Raw genomic sequence first — 19960 nt, 5'->3', positions numbered from 1 at the left:
TCGAGGGTAAATCCACACCTGGCATGTGGGAGTCTTTTAAGGAGCAGTTGCTAGGATTGCAGGACAGGCATGTGCCTGCAAAGAGGAAGGATAGGAAAGGTAGGATTCAAGAGCCGTGGATAACCAGTGAAATTGTGGGTCTAATAAAAAGAAAAAAGAGGCATACATGAGGTCCAGGCAGCTAAAAACAGATGGAGCACTGGAGGAATACAGAGAAAGTAGAAAAGAACTCAAACAGGGACTTAGAAGGGCAAAAAGGAGTCACAAAATGTCCTTGGCAGACAGGATTAAGGAGAATCCTAAGACATTTTATACATATGTTAGGAACAAGAGGGTTATTAGGGAAAGAATCGGACCTCTCCGGGACAAAGGAGGGGAATTGTGCTGAGAACCAAAGGAAGTAGGTGAGATCCTAAACGAATACTTTGCATCAGTATTCACAAAGGAGAGGGACATGTTGACTGGTAGTGTCTCAGAGAGATGCGTTGACCCGTTAGAAAAAATCTCAATTACAAGGGAGGAAGTGACAGGTTATTTAGAAAACATTAAGACAGACAAATCCCCAGGGCCGGATGGCATCTATCCTAGACTCCTCAGGGAGGCGAGAGATGCAATTGCTGGGCCTCTAACAGAAATCTTTGTCTCTTCACTGGACACAGGTGAGGTCCCGGAGGATTGGAGGATAGCAAATGTGGTCCCGTTATTTAAGAAGGGTAGCAAGGATAACCCGGGTAATTATAGGCCGGTGAGCTTGACGTCCGTGGTAGCGAAGTTGTTGGAGAAGATTCTTAGAGATAGGATATATGCGCATTTAGAACTGAATAATCTCATGAGCGATAGACAGCATGGTTTTGTCCAAGGGAGGTCATGCCTCACAAATTTGGTTGAGTCTTTTGAGGAGGTGATAAAAACGATTGACGAGGGAAGGGCCGTGGATGTCGTCTATATGGATTTTAGTAAAGCGTTTGACAAGGACCCTCATGGCAGGCTGGTGCAAAAGGTTAAATCTCATGGGATAAAAGGTGAGCTAGCTAGATGGGTGGAGAACTGGCTTAGCCATAGAAGACAGAGGGTAGCAGTGGAGGGGTCTTTTTCCGGTTGGAGGTCTATGACTAGTGGTGTTCCGCAGGGCTCTGTACTGGGACCTCTGCTGTTTGTGATATATATATATAAATGATTTGGAGGAAGATGTAACTGGTGTGATCAGTAAGTTTGCAGACAACACGAAGATTGCTGGAGTTGCGGATAGTGATGAACATTGTCAGAGAATACAGCAGGATATAGATAGGCTGGAACATTGGGCGGAGAAATGGCAGATGGAATTTAATCCAGATAAATGCGAAGTGATGCATTTCGGTAGATCTAATGTAAGGGGGAGCTATACAATAAATGGCAGAACCATCAGGAGTATATACACACAGAGGGACCTGGGTGTACAAGTCCACAGATCCTTAAAGGTGTCAGCACAGGTGGAGAGGATGGTGAAGGTGGCATATGGCATGCTTGCCTTTATTGGATGGGGCATAGAATATAAAAGTTGGCATATGATGTTGCAGCTGTATAGAACATTGGTTTGGCCACAATTGGAATACTGCGTCCAGTTCTGGTCGCCACACTACCAGAAGGACGTGGAGGCTTTGGAGAGAGTGCAGAGAAGGTTTACCAGGATGTTGCCTGGTATGGAGGGTCTTAGCTATGAGGAGAGATTACGTAAACTGGGGATGTTCTCCCTGGAAAGACGGAGGATGAGGGTCGACCTAATAGAGGTGTATAAAATTATAAAGGGCATAGACAGGGTGAACAGTGGGAAGCTTTTTCCCAGGTCGGAGGTGACGAACACAAGGGGTCACAGGTTCAAGGTGAGGGGGGAAAGGTTCAACACAGATGTCAGGGGGACATATTTTACACAGAGGGTGGTGGGGGCCTGGAATGCACTGCCAAGCAAGGTGATTGAGGCGGACACGCTGGGATCGTTTAAGACTTATCTAGATAGCCACATGAACAGACTGGGAATAGAGGGATACAAAAGAATGGTCTAGTGGGCACATGAGCGGCGCAGGGTTGGAGGGCCGAAGGGCCTGTTCCTGTGCTGTATTGTTCTTTGTTCTAAGATGAAGGAAATTTGGCATGTCCGCTACGACTCTCCCAACTTTTACAGATGCACCATAGATAGCATTCTTTCTGGTTGTATCACAACTTGGTATGGCTCCTGCTCTGCCCAAGACTGTAAGAAACTACAAACGGTCGTGGATGAAGCCCAGTCCATCACGCAAACTGGCCTCCCATCCATTGACTCTACACTTCTCGCTGCCTCGGCAAAGCAGCCAGCATAATCAAGGACCCCACGCACCCCGGATATTCTCTCTTCCACCTCCTTCCTTCAGGAAAGAGTTACAAAAGTCTAAGATCACATACCAACTGACTCAAGAACAGCTTCTTCCCTGCTACCATTAGACTTTTGAATGGACCCACCTTACATTGAGTTGATCTTTCTCTACATCCTAGCTATGACTGTAACACTACATTCTGCACCCTCTCCTTTCCTTCTCTATGAACAGTATGCTTTGTCTGTATAGCACGCAAGAAACAATACTTTTCACTAATATACTAATACATGACAATAATAAATCAAATCAAAGATTGCAGGGGCTCTGACAGTAATTTTCAAATCCTCCCAGGCCCCAATAGAGGTGCCAGAGGACTGGAGGACAGCGAATGTGGTACCATTATTGAAGGAAAGTGGGGTAAAACCAGATAATTACAGGCCAATGAGTCTAACATCAGTGGTGGGGAAAATATTGGATAAAATCCTGAGACAGAATTAATCTCCAGTTGGAGAGGCAAAGATTAATCAAGGATAGTCAGCATGGATTTAAAGTTTATTCATTAGTGTCACAAGTAGGCTTGCATTAACACTGCAATGAAGTTACTGTGAAAATCCCATTTACTGTGAAAATGTCAGGGGGAGATCATGTATAACAAATCTGATTGAATTTTTCGAGGAGGTGACTAGGTGTGTCAATGGGAGCAGTGCCATTGATCTAGTCGACATGGACTTCAGTAAGGCTTTTGATAAGGTCCCACATGGGAGGCTGATCAAGAAATTAAGAGTCCATGAAATCCAAGGTAATTTGGTAAACTGGACCAAAATTGGCTTTATGGCTGGAGGTAGAGGGTATTGGTTGAAAGTTGTTTTTGAGACTGGAAGCTGGAGTCCAAAAGAGAAAATGCTGGAAAATCTCAGCAGGTCTGGCAGCATCCGTAAGGAGAGAAAAGAGCTGATGTTTCGAGTGCAAATGACCCTTTGTCAAAGCTTTGACAAAGGGTCATCTGAACTCAAAACGTCAGCTCTTTTCTCTCCTTACAGAAGCTGCCAGACTTGCTGAGATTTTCCAGCATTTTCTCTTTTGGTTTCAGATTCCAGCATCCGCAATAATTTGCTTTTAGCTGGAGTCCAGTGGTATACTGCAGGGATCGGTGCTGGGTCCCTTCCTGTTTGTAGTGTACACTGATGATCTAGACGGGAATGTTTAGGGTATAATCAGTTATTTTGCAGATTATACAATAAGTGGTGGTGTGGTAAACAGTGAGGAGGAAAGGCTTAGATTACAGGACAATATAGATGGGCAGAACAATGGCAAATGGAATTTAACCCCGAAAAGTGTGAGGTGATGTATTTTAGGAGGACTAACAAGGGAAGGGAATACACAATTAACAGTAGGATGCTAGGAAGTACAGAGGACCAGAGGGATCTTGGGATGCATGTCCAAAGATCCCTGAAGGCAACAGGACAGGTAGATAAGGTGATTAAGGCAGCATATGCGATACTTGTCTTTATTAGCCGAGGCATAAAATGTAAGAGCAGGGAGGTGTTGATGGAGTTGTATAAAATACTCGTTAGGCCACAGCTAGAATACTGTGTGTGGTTCTGACCATCACACTACAGAAAGGGCGTGATTGCATGAGAGAGGATGCAGAGGTTGCTGGGTTGGAGCGTTTCAGTTAATGAAGAGAGGCTGGTTAGGCTGGGGTTGCTCTTTTCAGAGCAGAGACGGGGGAGCTGATCGAGAGGAACAAAATTATGAGGAACATGGATAGGATAGCTAGGAAGAAACCGTCCCTTGTAGACAAAGGAGCGAATAACCGGGGGCACAGATTTAAAGTAAAGGGCAGGAAATTTAGAGGGGATTTCAGGAAAAATATTTTCACCCAGAGGGTGGTGGGGATCTGGCACACACTGTGAGCGGGAACGCTCACAGCATTTAAGAAGCATTTAGATGAGCACTTGAAACGCCATAGAATAAAAGTCTACGGACCAACTGCTGGAAAATGGGGTTAGAATAGATAGGTGCTTGAAGACCGGTACAGACATGATGGGCCGAAGGGCCTCTCTCTGTGCTGTAAAACTATGACTCTGACTTGTGCATTCTCAATTTTAATTACTCCACTGGTGTTGGATGTGTCTTCAGTTGCCTGGGTTCCAAACTCTGGAATATCCTCCCTACACTCTCCATCTCTAATTTTCTCCATTAGGACATACCTTAGAACTTTCCTCCTGGACCAAACTTTTGATCATTTGACATAATGGGTGCAATTTTCTAGCAGCATTGAATTTTAATTCCCCTTCACTGACATCAGGCCCTCCCTGACCCACACAAATCCCGCAATGTTGGACTTGAAATGGGATTGGCAAAACAGTTTGCAATGTTCCTGGGCCCTCCCAGCGGACGTAATCTGGTTCGCTCCCTGTGCGTGCGCAAAGCTGGTCATCATACATTTAAATGTATTTACCTACATCAGATTGGCTTAACGCCAAATCGTCTGGGAATGTCAACTGTTTCCACCACCTGGTGTGATGCAGCACCGACAGGAATCACTACTGGTCTCCACAAACAGATTAGACGTGATGACCATGCCAGGGGCAGAGAGGCCATTGTAGCCCCCTGGTGGTCAGGGCATAGTTGGGCAGAGCCCTGACATTACTCACTAATGTCAAGAGGTGGTGCTTGAAGGGGGTAGAGCCCGAAGGGGTGGGTCCGAAAGGGCAACCCTTTGGGAGGGCCTTGATGCCAGTGTGAGGGACAGGGGGAGGAATTCCGACTGGCATTCCACGTTCAGTGGTTGGGGGAACATATCGTCAATGATAGGGGAGGGCCCGATGTCGGTGAATGGGGGATTTAAATTCAATTCAAGTTCGGGACGCCTGTGAAGTCAGGCTTGTTATCATCTTTAGGCTCCACCCCTTATAATTTTGGTCCAAACATGCCCCCCCTTCAAAAAAACGGCTAAGTACGGGAAGACTCGATAGAAACCTCTGTTTCTCTACACACCAGTTTTCTGACTGCACCTGACGCTGCCTTTTTTGGAAAATTCCACATATATCTCCTCATTGGCTTCTTGTTATTCTTTACAATGCTCCTGGGAAGCACCTTGGGGCATTTCATTATATCAAAGGTGCTATACAAATATCAGTTATTATTGGACAACATGAAGGTTCAATGGATTTTCTTAAAAGCACAGGTATGTGAAGCAGAAGAAGTGTCCATGGTTTTATTATATTGCTAGTTACGAATTTCACTTGAAGTACTAAACAGATTTCACATGCATATCTACAGAATAATCTGTCCTTCGTCAAAAATACTTCATATAACATAGAACAGTACAGCACAGAACAGGCCCTTCGGCCCACGATGTTGTGCCGAGCTTTATCTGAAACCAAGATCAAGCTATCCCACTCCCTATCATCCTGGTGTGTTCCATGTGCCTATCCAATAACCGCTTAAATGTTCCTTAAGTGTCTTGACTCCACTATCACTGCAGGCAGCCCATTCCACACCCCAACCACTCTCTGCGTAAAGAACCTACCTCTGATATCCTTCCTGTATCTCCCACCATGAACCCTATAGTTATGCCCCCTTGTAATAGCTCCATCCACCCGAGGAAATAGTCTTTGAACGTTCACTCTATCTATCCCCTTCTTCATTTCATAAACCTCTATTAAGTCTCCCCTCAGCCTCCTCCGCTCCAGAGAGAACAGTCCTAGCTCCCTCAACCTTTCCTCATAAGACCTACCCTCCAAACCAGGCAGCTTCCTGGTAAATCTCCTCTGCACTCTTTCCAGCGCTTCCACATCCTTCTTATAGTGAGGTGACCAGAACTGCACACAATATTCCAAATGTGGTCTCACCAAGGTCCTGTACAGTTGCAGCATAACCCCACGGCTCTTAAACTCCAACCCCCTGTTAATAAAAGCTAACACACTATAGGCCTTCTTCACAGCTCTATCCACTTGAGTGGCAACCTTTAGAGATCTGTGGATATGGACCCCAAGATCTCTCTTTTCCTCCACAGTCTTCAGAACCCTACCTTTGACCCTGTAATCCACATTTAAATTAGTCCTACCAAAATGAATCACCTCACATTTATCAGGGTTAAACTCCATTTGCCATTTTTCAGCCCAGCTTTGCATCCTATCTATGTCTCTTTGCAGCCTACAACACCCCTCCACCTCATCCACTACTCCACCAATCTTGGTGTCATCAGCAAATTTACTGATCCACCCTTCAGCCCCCTCCTCTAAGTCATTAATAAAAATCACAAAGAGCAGAGGACCAAGCACTGATCTCTGTGGCACTCGCTAGCAACCTGCCTCCAATCCGAAAATTTTCCATCCACCACCACCCTCTGTCTTCGATCAGATAGCCAGTTACCTATCCAATCGGCCAACTTTCCCTCTATCCCACACCTCCTTACTTTCATCATAAGCCGACCGTGGGGGACCTTATCAAACGCTTTACTAAAATCCATGTATGTGACATCAACTGCATTTCAGAATTATTGATAAGCCATAATTTTCAGTTGAATAGCACGATCCCAAACAATGTCATGAACTATTAAGCCAGAGATTTAACTTTGTGTCTGGTTTTATGAATCTTTTTATAAAGGATTCAAACATATTCTTCAAAAGAAGCGATCAGAAGAGATGATAGTGATTTACCGGAATCAGTTGAGGAAGCAGACTGCGTATCTTTATGCGACGCATGATTCCCAGTATCGACATTGTCATCATCACCACAATTAGCAACTATGGAAAGAGAGGCACATCAGCCACAGGTTTTAAACTGCAATTACCTTGGGAATACTCAATAATATATGGCACCGCACACGCCGCCCCCCCCCCACTCTGCCGCACACGCCCCCCCCCCCCCACTCTGCCGCACACGCCCCCCCCCCCCACTCTGCCGCACACGCCCCCCCCCCACACTCTGCCGCACACGCCCCCCCCCGACTCTGCTGCACACGCCCCACCCCCAGTCTGCCGCACATGCCCCCCCCCCACACTCTGCCCCACACGGCCCCACCCCCCCACACTCTGCCCCACACGGCCCCCCCCCCCACACACTCTGCCCCACACGGCCCCCCCCCCCCCCACTCTGCCGCACACGCCCCCCCCCCCCGCACTCTGCCGCACACTGGCCCCCCCCCCCCGCACACGGGGCCCCACCCCCCCACACAGGGCCCCCCCCCCACACTCTGCCCCACACGGGTCTCCCACACACTCTACCACACGGCCCCACACACTCTACCACACGGCCCCACACACTCTACCACACGGCCCCACACACTCTACCACACGGCCCCACACACTCTACCACACGGCCCCACACACTCTACCACACGGCCCCACACACTCTACCACACGGCCCCACACACTCTACCACACGGCCCCACACACTCTACCACACGGCCCCACACACTCTACCACACGGCCCCACACACTCTACCACACGGCCCCACACACTCTACCACACGGCCCCACACACTCTACCACACGGCCCCACACACTCTACCACACGGCCCCACACACTCTACCACACGGCCCCACACACTCTACCACACGGCCCCACACACTCTACCACACGGCCCCACACACACACACACTCTACCACATGGCCCCACACACACACACACTCTACCACATGGCCCCACACACACACACACACACTCTACCACATGGCCACACACACACACACACACACACACTCTACCACATGGCCCCACACACACACACACTCTACCACATGGCCCCACACACACACTCTACCACATGGCCCCACACACACACTCTACCACATGGCCCCACACACACACTCTACCACATGGCCCCACACACACACTCTACCACATGGCCCCACACACACACTCTACCACATGGCCCCACACACACACTCTACCACATGGCCCCACACACACACTCTACCACATGGCCCCACACACACACTCTACCACATGGCCCCACACACACACTCTACCACATGGCCCCACACACACACTCTACCACATGGCCCCACACACACACTCTACCACATGGCCCCACACACACACTCTACCACATGGCCCCACACACACACTCTACCACATGGCCCCACACACACACTCTACCACATGGCCCCACACACACACTCTACCACATGGCCCCACACACACACTCTACCACATGGCCCCACACACACACACACTCTACCACATGGCCCCACACACACACACACTCTACCACATGGCCCCACACACACACACACTCTACCACATGGCCCCACACACACACACTCTACCACATGGCCCCACACACACACACACTCTACCACATGGCCCCACACACACACACACACTCTACCACATGGCCCCACACACACACACACTCTACCACATGGCCCCACACACACACTCTACCACATGGCCCCACACACACACTCTACCACATGGCCCCACACACACACTCTACCACATGGCCCCACACACACACTCTACCACATGGCCCCACACACACACTCTACCACATGGCCCCACACACACACTCTACCACATGGCCCCACACACACACTCTACCACATGGCCCCACACACACACTCTACCACATGGCCCCACACACACACTCTACCACATGGCCCCACACACACACACACTCTACCACATGGCCCCACACACACACACACTCTACCACATGGCCCCACACACACACACACTCTACCACATGGCCCCACACACACTCTACCACATGGCCCCACACACACACTCTACCACATGGCCCCACACACACACTCTACCACATGGCCCCACACACACACTCTACCACATGGCCCCACACACACACTCTACCACATGGCCCCACACACACACTCTACCACATGGCCCCACACACACACTCTACCACATGGCCCCACACACACACTCTACCACATGGCCCCACACACACACTCTACCACATGGCCCCACACACACACTCTACCACATGGCCCCACACACACACTCTACCACATGGCCCCACACACACACTCTACCACATGGCCCCACACACACACTCTACCACATGGCCCCACACACACACACACTCTACCACATGGCCCCACACACACACACACACTCTACCACATGGCCCCACACACACACACACTCTACCACATGGCCCCACACACACACACACTCTACCACATGGCCCCACACACACACTCTACCACATGGCCCCACACACACACTCTACCACATGGCCCTACACACACACTCTACCACATGGCCCCACACACACACTCTACCACATGGCCCCACACACACACTCTACCACATGGCCCCACACACACACTCTACCACATGGCCCCACACACACACTCTACCACATGGCCCCACACACACACACGCACACTACCACATGGCCCCACACAACCAAAACTCTGCCATTTTGTGCAATAATCACCCTTCTGAGCTGTGCAGCTCGTCTGGAATTTAACATCCAACTGGCAGGCCACATAGAAGCAAGTTGTACTCAGGTTGGACCATTGGTCCATCTAACCCGAATCTACTGGATGATTTTGTATCTTCACCTACAGAATGGCTGCCATCTCCGCATGATTACTTCATTATCAATGCTGCCTGAAAAAGCAAATCTTACAACATTTGTCTCCAGCCAGCCAACCATCGAATGTGAAAGACATCTTCATTGGACTCTGGCTTTGGGATTCAAACTCACATGGACCAATATTCGGTTTTTCTGTGGTCCTTCTTTATCCTTTCCTTTTCTGCGTGAATGCAGAGTGGGAAATTGCAAACAGTTCTTTTCAGAGGTTTAGAATGTGTACAAATAAATTAACCTTCTGAGTTAATCCTAACTCAGAGTTTGCTGTGGAATTATTAGTAAAATGGGATCACGCAAAAACTGAGGGGTTGGGAAAATATGGGACCACTTATCTTAAAAAAAATTCCGAACACCTGTTGACAAACTGGTGGCGAGTGGAAAACAGGTGCTGTCTGAACTGTCCCCTCCTCTTAGTCACAACAGAAATACAACTAGTTCGCCAGCTTACCTTGTTCCATTTGTGAATTTTCTGATATCCGAAAACAGTGGAACTTGCTGAAATTGCGCACACATACACGCACACAATTTGGAGGCAGAATCATGTTCTGCAACCTTCCAAAATTGCATTCTGGCGTGAGGCTACTGTAGCAGTCAGCATGAACCTGTCAGAGAAGGAAGGTGACAATACTCTATTTTTATATATAATAAAATTATAGCCTGAGTTTACAAAGATAAATAAAAGCAAAATATTGTGGATTTTGTTTTTAAAAAGATAACAATTGTTCCACATACTATAAGTCTGCTCATATTACTGAATCCTGTCATTGTTTTAATAATGGAGCAACAGACAGAAAAAATAAAACTGCTTTTGTCCTCTGAGAATGATCAATCATGATATTGTATGCAGGGAATGGTCAGCTGTAAATTAATTCACTGATTAAATCAAGAGGAAATTCAAACAATTTTATTTTGATCCTTTAAAAATTAATCTAAATTAATATTTGAGGTCAGTAGACTTGGTTATAAGTCAGGCTCAGAATAAGAACTCCACTCAAGAACAGCTTCTTCCCTGCTGCCATCAGACTTTTGAATGGACCTACCTCGCATTAAGTTGATCTTTCTCTACACCCTAGCTATGACTGTATCACTACATTCTGTACTCTCTCCTTTCCTTCTTTATGAACAGTATGCTTTGTCTGTATAGCACACAAGAAACAATACTTTTCACTAATATACTAACACATGTGACAATAATAAACCAAATCAAATTCAGTAATTGCTGTTTGGGAGAACTCAGTTATTCAAATTTCATAATATTTTTCATGTTAGGATCGAGAAAATTCCTCAATTTTAAAAAGGTTAGAAAGATTCATCCATTACTTACAGGTTAGAATAAGGAGCGATCAGCTGATTGGAAGTATTAATTTATTACTTACACATCAGAGTGAGGAGGATTCATTCATTATTTACATACTATAAGCAGGTCATTGATTTTTACCAGGAGTCACTAGATGACAGGAACACGGCTGTGTGAGGAATCCAGTCTGCTGTCTCTCCCCACTCTCTCCCCACTCTCAGAGACACAAAGCCACTTTATGCAGTATTTTGCGACACATTAACAGGCAACTGTTGATCAAACTATTTACTTACTGTGGTCCCACACCATTCACATCTAATGCCTGATAACACTTCCGATGAGCCACATGACTTCTTACACACATCACAGCGGGCACCGGAGGAGAGATTTCCTTCCCTCCAGTGATGGTGATATGACTCCTGGCAAATGAACAAGTAAAGAACTTTAATCTTACACTTTGAAAGATGCAATTGTGTGTTCAGATGCCTGATAATCTCAAATCTAAATCCACACACGAATATAGTGCAGTAAGTCTCCTAATCAAATAAATATTATAGTTAAGGTATAAATTTTAATCACAATATCCCATTACAGTATTAAGTTAAAAGTGTATTTTCCCAGGAATGATTCAATAGTTAATTACATTTTGTGCCTTAATTACAAAGACAAGACATTAGTACCTACAAAGCCCCACAGTAAAAATGGGACATCTAGGTAAACCATTCACAACACATTTGGCATTTGGAATTGACCATCTCCAAATCATTGAATCACGAGTGTAGAAGAGGCCCTTTGGTCCATTGAGTCTGTACCAACACCCGAGGAACATCCGACCTCCCACCTAATCCTATTTACCAGTAGTTGGCTCATAGCCTTGAATGTTATGACGTATAAATGTGAGGTTATTCACTTTGGAAACAAAAACAAGGCGGCAGATTACTACCCGAATGGCTGCAAATTGGGAGAGGGGAGTGTGCAGCGGGACCTGGGGGTCCTTGTGCACCAGTCACAAAGTAAGCATGCAGATGCAACAGGCGGTAAAGAAGGCAAATGGCATGCTAACCTTCATTGCGAGAAGTTTTGAGTACAGGAGCAGGGATTTTTTGTTGCAATTATACAGGGCCTTGGTGAGGCCACACCTAGTGTATTATGTGCAGTTTTGGTCTCCTTTTCTGTGGAAGGATGTTCTTGCTCTCGAGGGAGTGCAGCGAAGGTTTACCAGGCTGATTCGGGGATGGCAGGACTGATGTATGAGGAGAGATTGACTAGGTTAGGATTGTTTTCGCTGGAGTTCAGACGAATGAGGGGGGAAATCTCACAGACATTCTAACAAGACTAGACAGGGTAGATGCAGGGAGGATGTTCCTGATGGTAGGGGAGTCCAGAACCAAGGGTCACAGTCTGAGGATTCGGGGTGGACCATTTAGGACGGAGGTAAGGAGACATTTCTTCATCCAAAGAGTGGTGAGCCTGTGGAATTCATTACCACAGGAAGTAGTTGATGCGAGAACATTGAATGTATTCAAGAGGCGGCTGGACATAGCACTTGGGGCGAATGGGATCAAAGTTTATGGGGAGAAAGCAGGAATAGGCTATTGAGTTGGATGATCAGCCATGATCGTAATAGAACATAGAACAGTACAGCACAGAACAGGCCCTTCGGCCCACGATGTTGTGCCGAGCTTTATCTGAAACCAAGATCAAGCTATCCCACTCCCTATCATCCTGGTGTGCTCCATGTGCCTATCCAATAACCGCTTAAATGTTCCTCAAGTGTCTGACTCCACTATCACTGCAGGCAGTCCATTCCACACCCCAACCACTCTCTGCGTAAAGAACCTACCTCTGATATCCTTCCTGTATCTCCCACCACGAACCCTATAGTTATGCCCCCTTGTAATAGCTCCATCCACCTGAGGAAATAGTCTTTGAACGTTCACTCTATCTAACCCCTTCATCATTTTATAAACCTCTATTAAGTCTCCCCTCAGCCTCCTCCGCTCCAGAGAGAACAGCCCCAGCTCCCTCAACCTTTCCTCATAAGACCGACACTCCAAACCAGGCAGCATCCTGGTAAATCTCCTCTGCACTCTTTCCAGCGCTTCCACATCCTTCTTATAGTGAGGTGACCAGAACTGCACACAATATTCCAAATGTGGTCTCACCAAGGTCCTGTACAGTTGCAGCATAACCCCACGGCTCTTAAACTCCAACCCCCTGTTAATAAAAGCTAACACACTATAGGCCTTTTTCACAGCTCTATCCACTTGAGTGGCAACCTTTAGAGATCTGTGGATATGGACCCCAAGATCTCTCTGTTCCTCCACAGTCTTCAGAACCCTACCTTTGACCCTGTAATCCACATTTAAATTAGTCCTACCAAAATGAATCACCTCACATTTATCAGGATTAAACTCCATTTGCCATTTTTCAGCCCAGCTTTGCGTCCTATCTATGTCTCTTTGCAGCCTACAACAGCCCTCCACCTCATCCACTACTCCACCAATCTTGGTGTCATCAGCAAATTTACTGATCCACCCTTCAGCCCCCTCCTCTAAGTCATTAATAAAAATCACAAAGAGCAGAGGACCAAGCACTGATCCCTGCGGAATGAATGGCGGAGCAGGCTGGCAGGGCTACGTGGCCTCCTCCTGCTGCTATCTTCTATGTTTCTATGTGCCAAGTGTTTATCCAGGTACGATCTCTCTCGGGAACGTGAGCAGCTAGTGAATCGTGGGAGAAGCGTCTGGGGGGTAGAACCTAACGATCCCATTTACAGCAGCACCAGGAGAACCTTTAGGATTACTTCCTGTTGACGTCAGACTTTCAAAAGACAGAGGGACTTCTGATTGGTTCTTTATAAATCAGGTGACCCGTGTCCTTAACCCATTTATTCCCAGGTTCACAGGAGTAGAATCTGAGCTGCATTTTATAAGGTGTGTTTTTTTTCCCGCACTTAGAGGGTACCAAGCTGGATTTAATATTTATACCAACCTGTACTAATCAGGAGACACTAATTTCAGGGGTCCTAATTAAAAGAGCAGCAGCAGTAATTTCTTTTTTAAGTGCCTAGTTTTTAATCGAACAAACAATAGAGGGAGAGAGATGTCAATTGGCAGGGTTGTGTGCTACTCCTGCGCGATGTGGGGTATCATGGACACTTCAAGTGTCCCTGAGGACTACATCTGTGGGAAACGCATCCAATTGCAGATGCTCACTGAGCACATGGATCAGTTAGAGCAGCAGCTGGAGGCACTGAGGAGCACACAGTTAGCTGGAATTATTATTGATAATAGCTACAGAGATGTGGCAACAACCAAGGTGCAGGAAGATAGATGGGTGACCGCCAGATAGGGTAGGCAGTCAGTGCAGGTGTTCCCTATGGCTGTCCCATCTAATGAGTATGTCGTTCTGGATGCTGATGAGGGGGAAGGTCCATCGGGGACAGCAACAGCAGTGGCCAGAGCGAAGGCACCACGGCTAGCCCTGCTGCACAGAGGGGGCAACAAAGGTTAGCAAAGCTATAGACAGGGGCACAGATAAGCGCTTCTGTGGCTGTGAAAGGGACTCCAGGATGGTAGTTTGCCTCCCTGGTGCCAGGGTCCTGGATGTCTCTGCGCGGATACAAAGCATCCCAAAACGGGAGGGAAATCAGACAGATGTCATTGTCCACATTGGCACGAATGACATAGATAGAAAGAGTAGCGAGGTCCTGCAACGGCAATTTAGGGAGTTAGGTAGAAGATTACAAAGCAGGACTTCTAGGGTAGTAATCTCAGGATTTCTCCCCATGCTAGTGAGGCTATGAACGGAGAGATAGCGCAGCTGAACACGTGGCTAAAGAACTGATGCAAGAGAAAGAGTTTCAGATTTGTGGATCATTGGAATGTCTTCCAGGGAAGGTGGAGCCTGTACAAGAAGGACGGGTTACACCTGAACTGGAGGGGCACCAATATTCTGGCTGAGAGGTTTGCTAGTGTGGTTCAAATGGGTTTAAACTAATGTGGCAGGGGGGTAGGAATCAGAATAGTAGGTCAGCAAGTGTAGAGACTGGAGCTGAGCATGGGACCAAGGCCAGGCTAGCTAAGTGGAAGAGCAAACAGGGGGAGGTTGAACTCAGCGGGCGCGGAGGTCTGGAGTGCATCTGCTTCAATGCAAGGAATAACAGGTATGACAGATGAACTTAGAGCCTTGATTCATGCGCGGAACTTGGATGTGGTTGCAGCAACGGAGACTTGGTTTAAAAAGGGACAGTACTGGCAGCTAAATATTCCGGGATATAGGTGTTTTAGGCAAGACAGAGGGGAAGGCAAAAGAGGTGGGGGAGTTGGAATACTGGTAAGGGAACAGATTACAGCTGTACAGAGGGAGGACACTTTGGAAGAATCATGTAACGAGATACTGTGGGTAGAGCTCAGAATCAGGAAGGGGGCAGTCACTATGATGGGGGTGTACTACAGGCCTCCCAAGAGCCCACGTGAAGTTGAAGAACAGATATGTAAGCAGATTCTAGACAGATATAGAAATAATAGGGTTGTTGTAGTGGGAGACTTTAATTTTCCTCATACTGACTGGAAATCCCTTCGGACTAGGGTTGCGGATGGTAAGGAATTTGTTAAGTGTGTCGAGGAAGGTTTTTTAGGACAATATGTGAATAGGCCGACTAGAGAGGGGGCCATACTAGACCTAGTACTAGGGAACGAGCCCGGCCAGGTCATCAAAGTTGCAATGGGGGAAACACGTGGCAAACAGTGACCACAATTCCATAATCTTTCATGGAAAAGGACAAGTGTTGTCCTAGGGTTAAGGTGTTAAATTGGGGGAAGGCTAACTACAACTGGATGGTAGGTTGATCAATCTAGTTTCCTGATTAATGCTAAGGAGATTGGTTATTTACCTGATTTATCCATTTCAGAACAGTGATGGTAAGGGGGCAATGCTCCAGTCCTCTGGTACAACTTTCATATCCAAGGATTCTCTCAGAATCCCTACAGTGCAGTAGGAAGCCGTTGGGCCCATTGAGTCTACACCGACTCTTTGAAAGAGCATCTTACCCAGGTCTCACCCCACACTCTACTATCCATGTAATCCTATTCATTTACATGGATAATCCACCTAATCTACACATCTTTGGGCACAAAGGGGAAATTTACCATGGTCAAGGATGATTGAAACGGTGTGATAAGAACCACCAGGATCAGTGCCTTTCACACTGACTGAATCAATATTTGGAGTTCTGCACCCTTATCTATAGCTATCCCTAACTTCCCTACTTCCTTTTCTTGCACCATCTTATTCCCAATGTCACACGATTATGAAATCTAAGGCAACATATACATGTTTAGTATTTTGACCATTCCTTCATTCTCCATAAGATGTTTCCTATTTCATCTTTTGATCAGTCCTATTTTTTATTTAGCTATTCTTTTATTTTTCCCAGTTTTACAAAATTCTCTTTGTATTTGAGTGACTGCTGCATATCATAATTTGATATATAATTTGATTAATACTAAGTTTTTACATCATTAGTCAGTCCTCATTATTTGGATAGATTTCACATTGCTAATCTGATGACTGCTATCAAGATACTGTTTCAATACCTCTAGACCAATAGTATTTAATATGTATAAATGAGCAATGTTTAATGTGACTATTATCTGATTATAACATGGGCAGAATTGCTGCATGGAATGCATCTGTTACCCCCTCCCATTGATACTTACCCGATCATAATGCCCATCTTGATGACATCGCCGACAGTCACTGCAGGCAAAAGGGCCACAGTCAACGTGGATGTGTAGTTCACACACTGTCAAATCAGAAAGGCACCATTGTCACACAAGGTTATGCCAGCTCACAAATAATCATTGGTACATACACAGACATTTTCTTCCACAGATCTAAATAGATAATATTTTTCAGCCAATTAAGACGCAACTCCTTTCTTACCCTCTGTAGCTAATAGATTTCCCTTCATTTTAAACAGAGTTTACTGTTTGCAGTATTAACATGGGTTATGAATTTTTGCTAAGTTCTTATCCACAGACATTGAGGGGAAAAAAAACAAATTGTTTTTGCAGTCAAGCAGCACTAACTGACTTATAGGGATGATGCTTAAACCCTTCTAATTGACAGACTCACATTCCTTCAAGCAAGTTTATGACAACCAACAAAGTTTTCAATGGTTACCAAGTTTGACTGCATGTCAGCCGGCAATTATAAAAAGCAAAGTGCAGATCTGCTAAGTGCATCAAGTCAATATTTTATTTCCAAATTGCCCCAATGGCTAACGGTAAACTGTATGATACAGGTAGTTGCTTATGTATCTGCAAACAATTCATGAGAAATAATACATATAGACCACGGTGCAACAACAGTTATACAGTGAGCATAATTCACTGCATAAATAGTATAGGTTGGAATTCTCCGGCCATTCATGCCCACCGCTGCTGCAAGCCAGGATGGAGAATTTGGCGCTCAGTCAAATCTCCGTTCACTGCAGCAGGACGGGAGAATCCCACTGGCGTGAGCGGCTGGAGAATCCCACCCATAGATTCCAGTACAGTATTTCTACAATGACAAAAACTTGCACATACAGCCTATGTTGTTTAGCGCTGTGGAGGAATTGGTCTAAATCTGGTATCGCATCATGGAGCACGGTTAAATGAGAATCATGACAAACAATTTTCTTTACTGTTTAGAACATAAGATCATAAGAAATAGGAGCAGGAGTAGGCCATCTAGCCCCTCGAGCCTGCCCCGCCATTCAATAAGATCATGGCGGATCTGACGTGGATCAGTACCACTTACCCGCCTGATCCTCATAACCCTTAATTCCCTTACCGATCAGGAATCCATCCATCTGCGCTTTAAACATATTCAGCGAGGTAGCCTCCACCACCTCAGTGGGCAGAGAATTCCAGAGATTCACCACCCTCTGGGAGAAGAAGTTCCTCCTCAACTCTGTCTTAAACCGACCCCCCTTTATTTTGAGGCTGTGTCCTCTAGTTTTAACTTCCTTACTAAGTGGAAAGAATCTCTCCGCCTCCACCCTATCCAGCCCCCGCATTATCTTATAAGTCTCCATAAGATCCCCCCTCATCCTTCTAAACTCCAACGAGTACAAACCCAATCTCCTCAGCCTCTCCTCATAATCCAAACCCCTCATCTCCGGTATCAACCTGGTGAACCTTCTCTGCACTCCCTCCAATGCCAATATATCCTTCCTCATATAAGGGAACCAATACTGCACACAGTATTCCAGCTGCGGCCTCACCAATGCCCTGTACAGGTGCATCAAGACATCCCTGCTTTTATATTCTATCCCCCTCGCGATATAGGCCAACATCCCATTTGCCTTCTTGATCACCTGTTGTACCTGCAGACTGGGCTTTTGCGTCTCATGCACAAGGACCCCCAGGTCCCTTTGCATGGTAGCATGTTTTAATTTGTTTCCATTGAGATAGTAATCCCATTTGTTATTATTTCCTCCAAAGTGTATAACCTCGCATTTATCAACGTTATACTCCATCTGCCAGATCCTCGCCCACTCACTCAGCCTGTCCAAATCTCTCTGCAGATCTTCTCCGTCCTCCACACGATTCACTTTTCCACTTATCTTTGTGTCGTCTGCAAACTTCGTTACCCTACACTCCGTCCCCTCCTCCAGATCATCTTTACTGATGTATCACGTTCTAAAACTAAGAAAATGACTCGTCACTATGATATCCTCAGTCACAGTGGTAAATTGGGGTTTAATTAGGCAGCCTCTACGCAAGACATGCAAAGATGTAGTAATGACCGTTCAACAGTATGGGCAAAGAACCTGGAACTCCATAAGGAAGTCTATTCACATCCCACCCCAATCTTCCCCACCCCACCCTTGCTCTGTCAATCTTCACGCTACTGCAACCTGCTCCAACCTACCTTACCCCATTCTGTTCTTCCCCACTCTGACTTCATCAAACCCTTTGTTCCAACCCACACTGTCCCACCCCCCTACCTTTGTGTGAAGAAATGTTTCCTAATTTCATGCTTGAATGGCCTAAATCTAATCTTTGTGAATACATCTGGCTATTCACAGGTATAAACCATCAGTAAACTCAATCAGCCTTTAGAAAAATCACAGCAACAATCATTTCCCACAAGTCTCCCAGTCTGAGTTTAGACTAAACGTTTGAGTTGTCAAAATGAGTTTGATAGCCTCACTGATCCATTCAATTTCTAATGCAGTATAAGCAAATTATGCTGTTGAAAATGTTTGTAAAATGGGAATAAATAAAAAACAATAGTTGTTAGTGATTGGAGGGTAGCACCGATGCTTTAACAAGGTAATTCTCAGCTTGAGAGTTATTCTGGCAGGCTGCAACTTGCTAAATTGCATAAATTATACTCAACACCTCAAGACTGAACTGTACTGCTTTTACAAACATGTGGGCGGTGGAAGGTAGCAAAAGAAAAACAAAATGCCTCAGTCTGGTTGGTCATCTAAAAGGAAAATAACCTCGCTATGTAAATATCAAGTGTTCACTACCACAATGCAAGTCTTTCAACATGAATTCCACAATGAATACTCACCTCAAGCGTGAAAAACCCATTTATTAAAAAGTAATCTCTCAATTTTCTTGCCAACCTGTTAAAGGGAAGAGTAGACATGGATGGCGTCTTCGGCACTCAGAGTCAGCCACAGTCTGACTAACAGCAAAGAACTTCAACACTGACATTTATTTTACCTTTGACGAATACTTGAGTGTGGA

At 46.1% G+C, this 19960-nt stretch overlaps 1 protein-coding gene across 2 annotated transcripts in view; it reads right to left on the bottom strand.

Annotated features, from left to right (window-relative positions):
• Nucleotides 1–19960, bottom strand: part of dgkq (diacylglycerol kinase theta) — a 211730-nt gene that overhangs the window by 116037 nt on the left and 75733 nt on the right. For both annotated transcript variants that reach the window (XM_078200858.1, XM_078200917.1), the window contains exons 4-7: nucleotides 16928–17013; nucleotides 11498–11623; nucleotides 10356–10509; nucleotides 6998–7084 (exon numbers count right to left, since the gene is read on the bottom strand). In XM_078200858.1, coding sequence (XP_078056984.1) covers nucleotides 6998–7084; nucleotides 10356–10509; nucleotides 11498–11623; nucleotides 16928–17013 — 453 coding nt within the window. The remainder of the gene's footprint in view (nucleotides 1–6997; nucleotides 7085–10355; nucleotides 10510–11497; nucleotides 11624–16927; nucleotides 17014–19960) is intronic.

The sequence above is a fragment of the Mustelus asterias genome, chromosome 1 (assembly GCF_964213995.1).
Source record: "Mustelus asterias chromosome 1, sMusAst1.hap1.1, whole genome shotgun sequence".
In the NCBI taxonomy this organism is placed as follows: Eukaryota; Metazoa; Chordata; class Chondrichthyes; order Carcharhiniformes; family Triakidae; genus Mustelus; species Mustelus asterias.
This window is presented reverse-complemented; position numbering and strand designations above follow the sequence as displayed.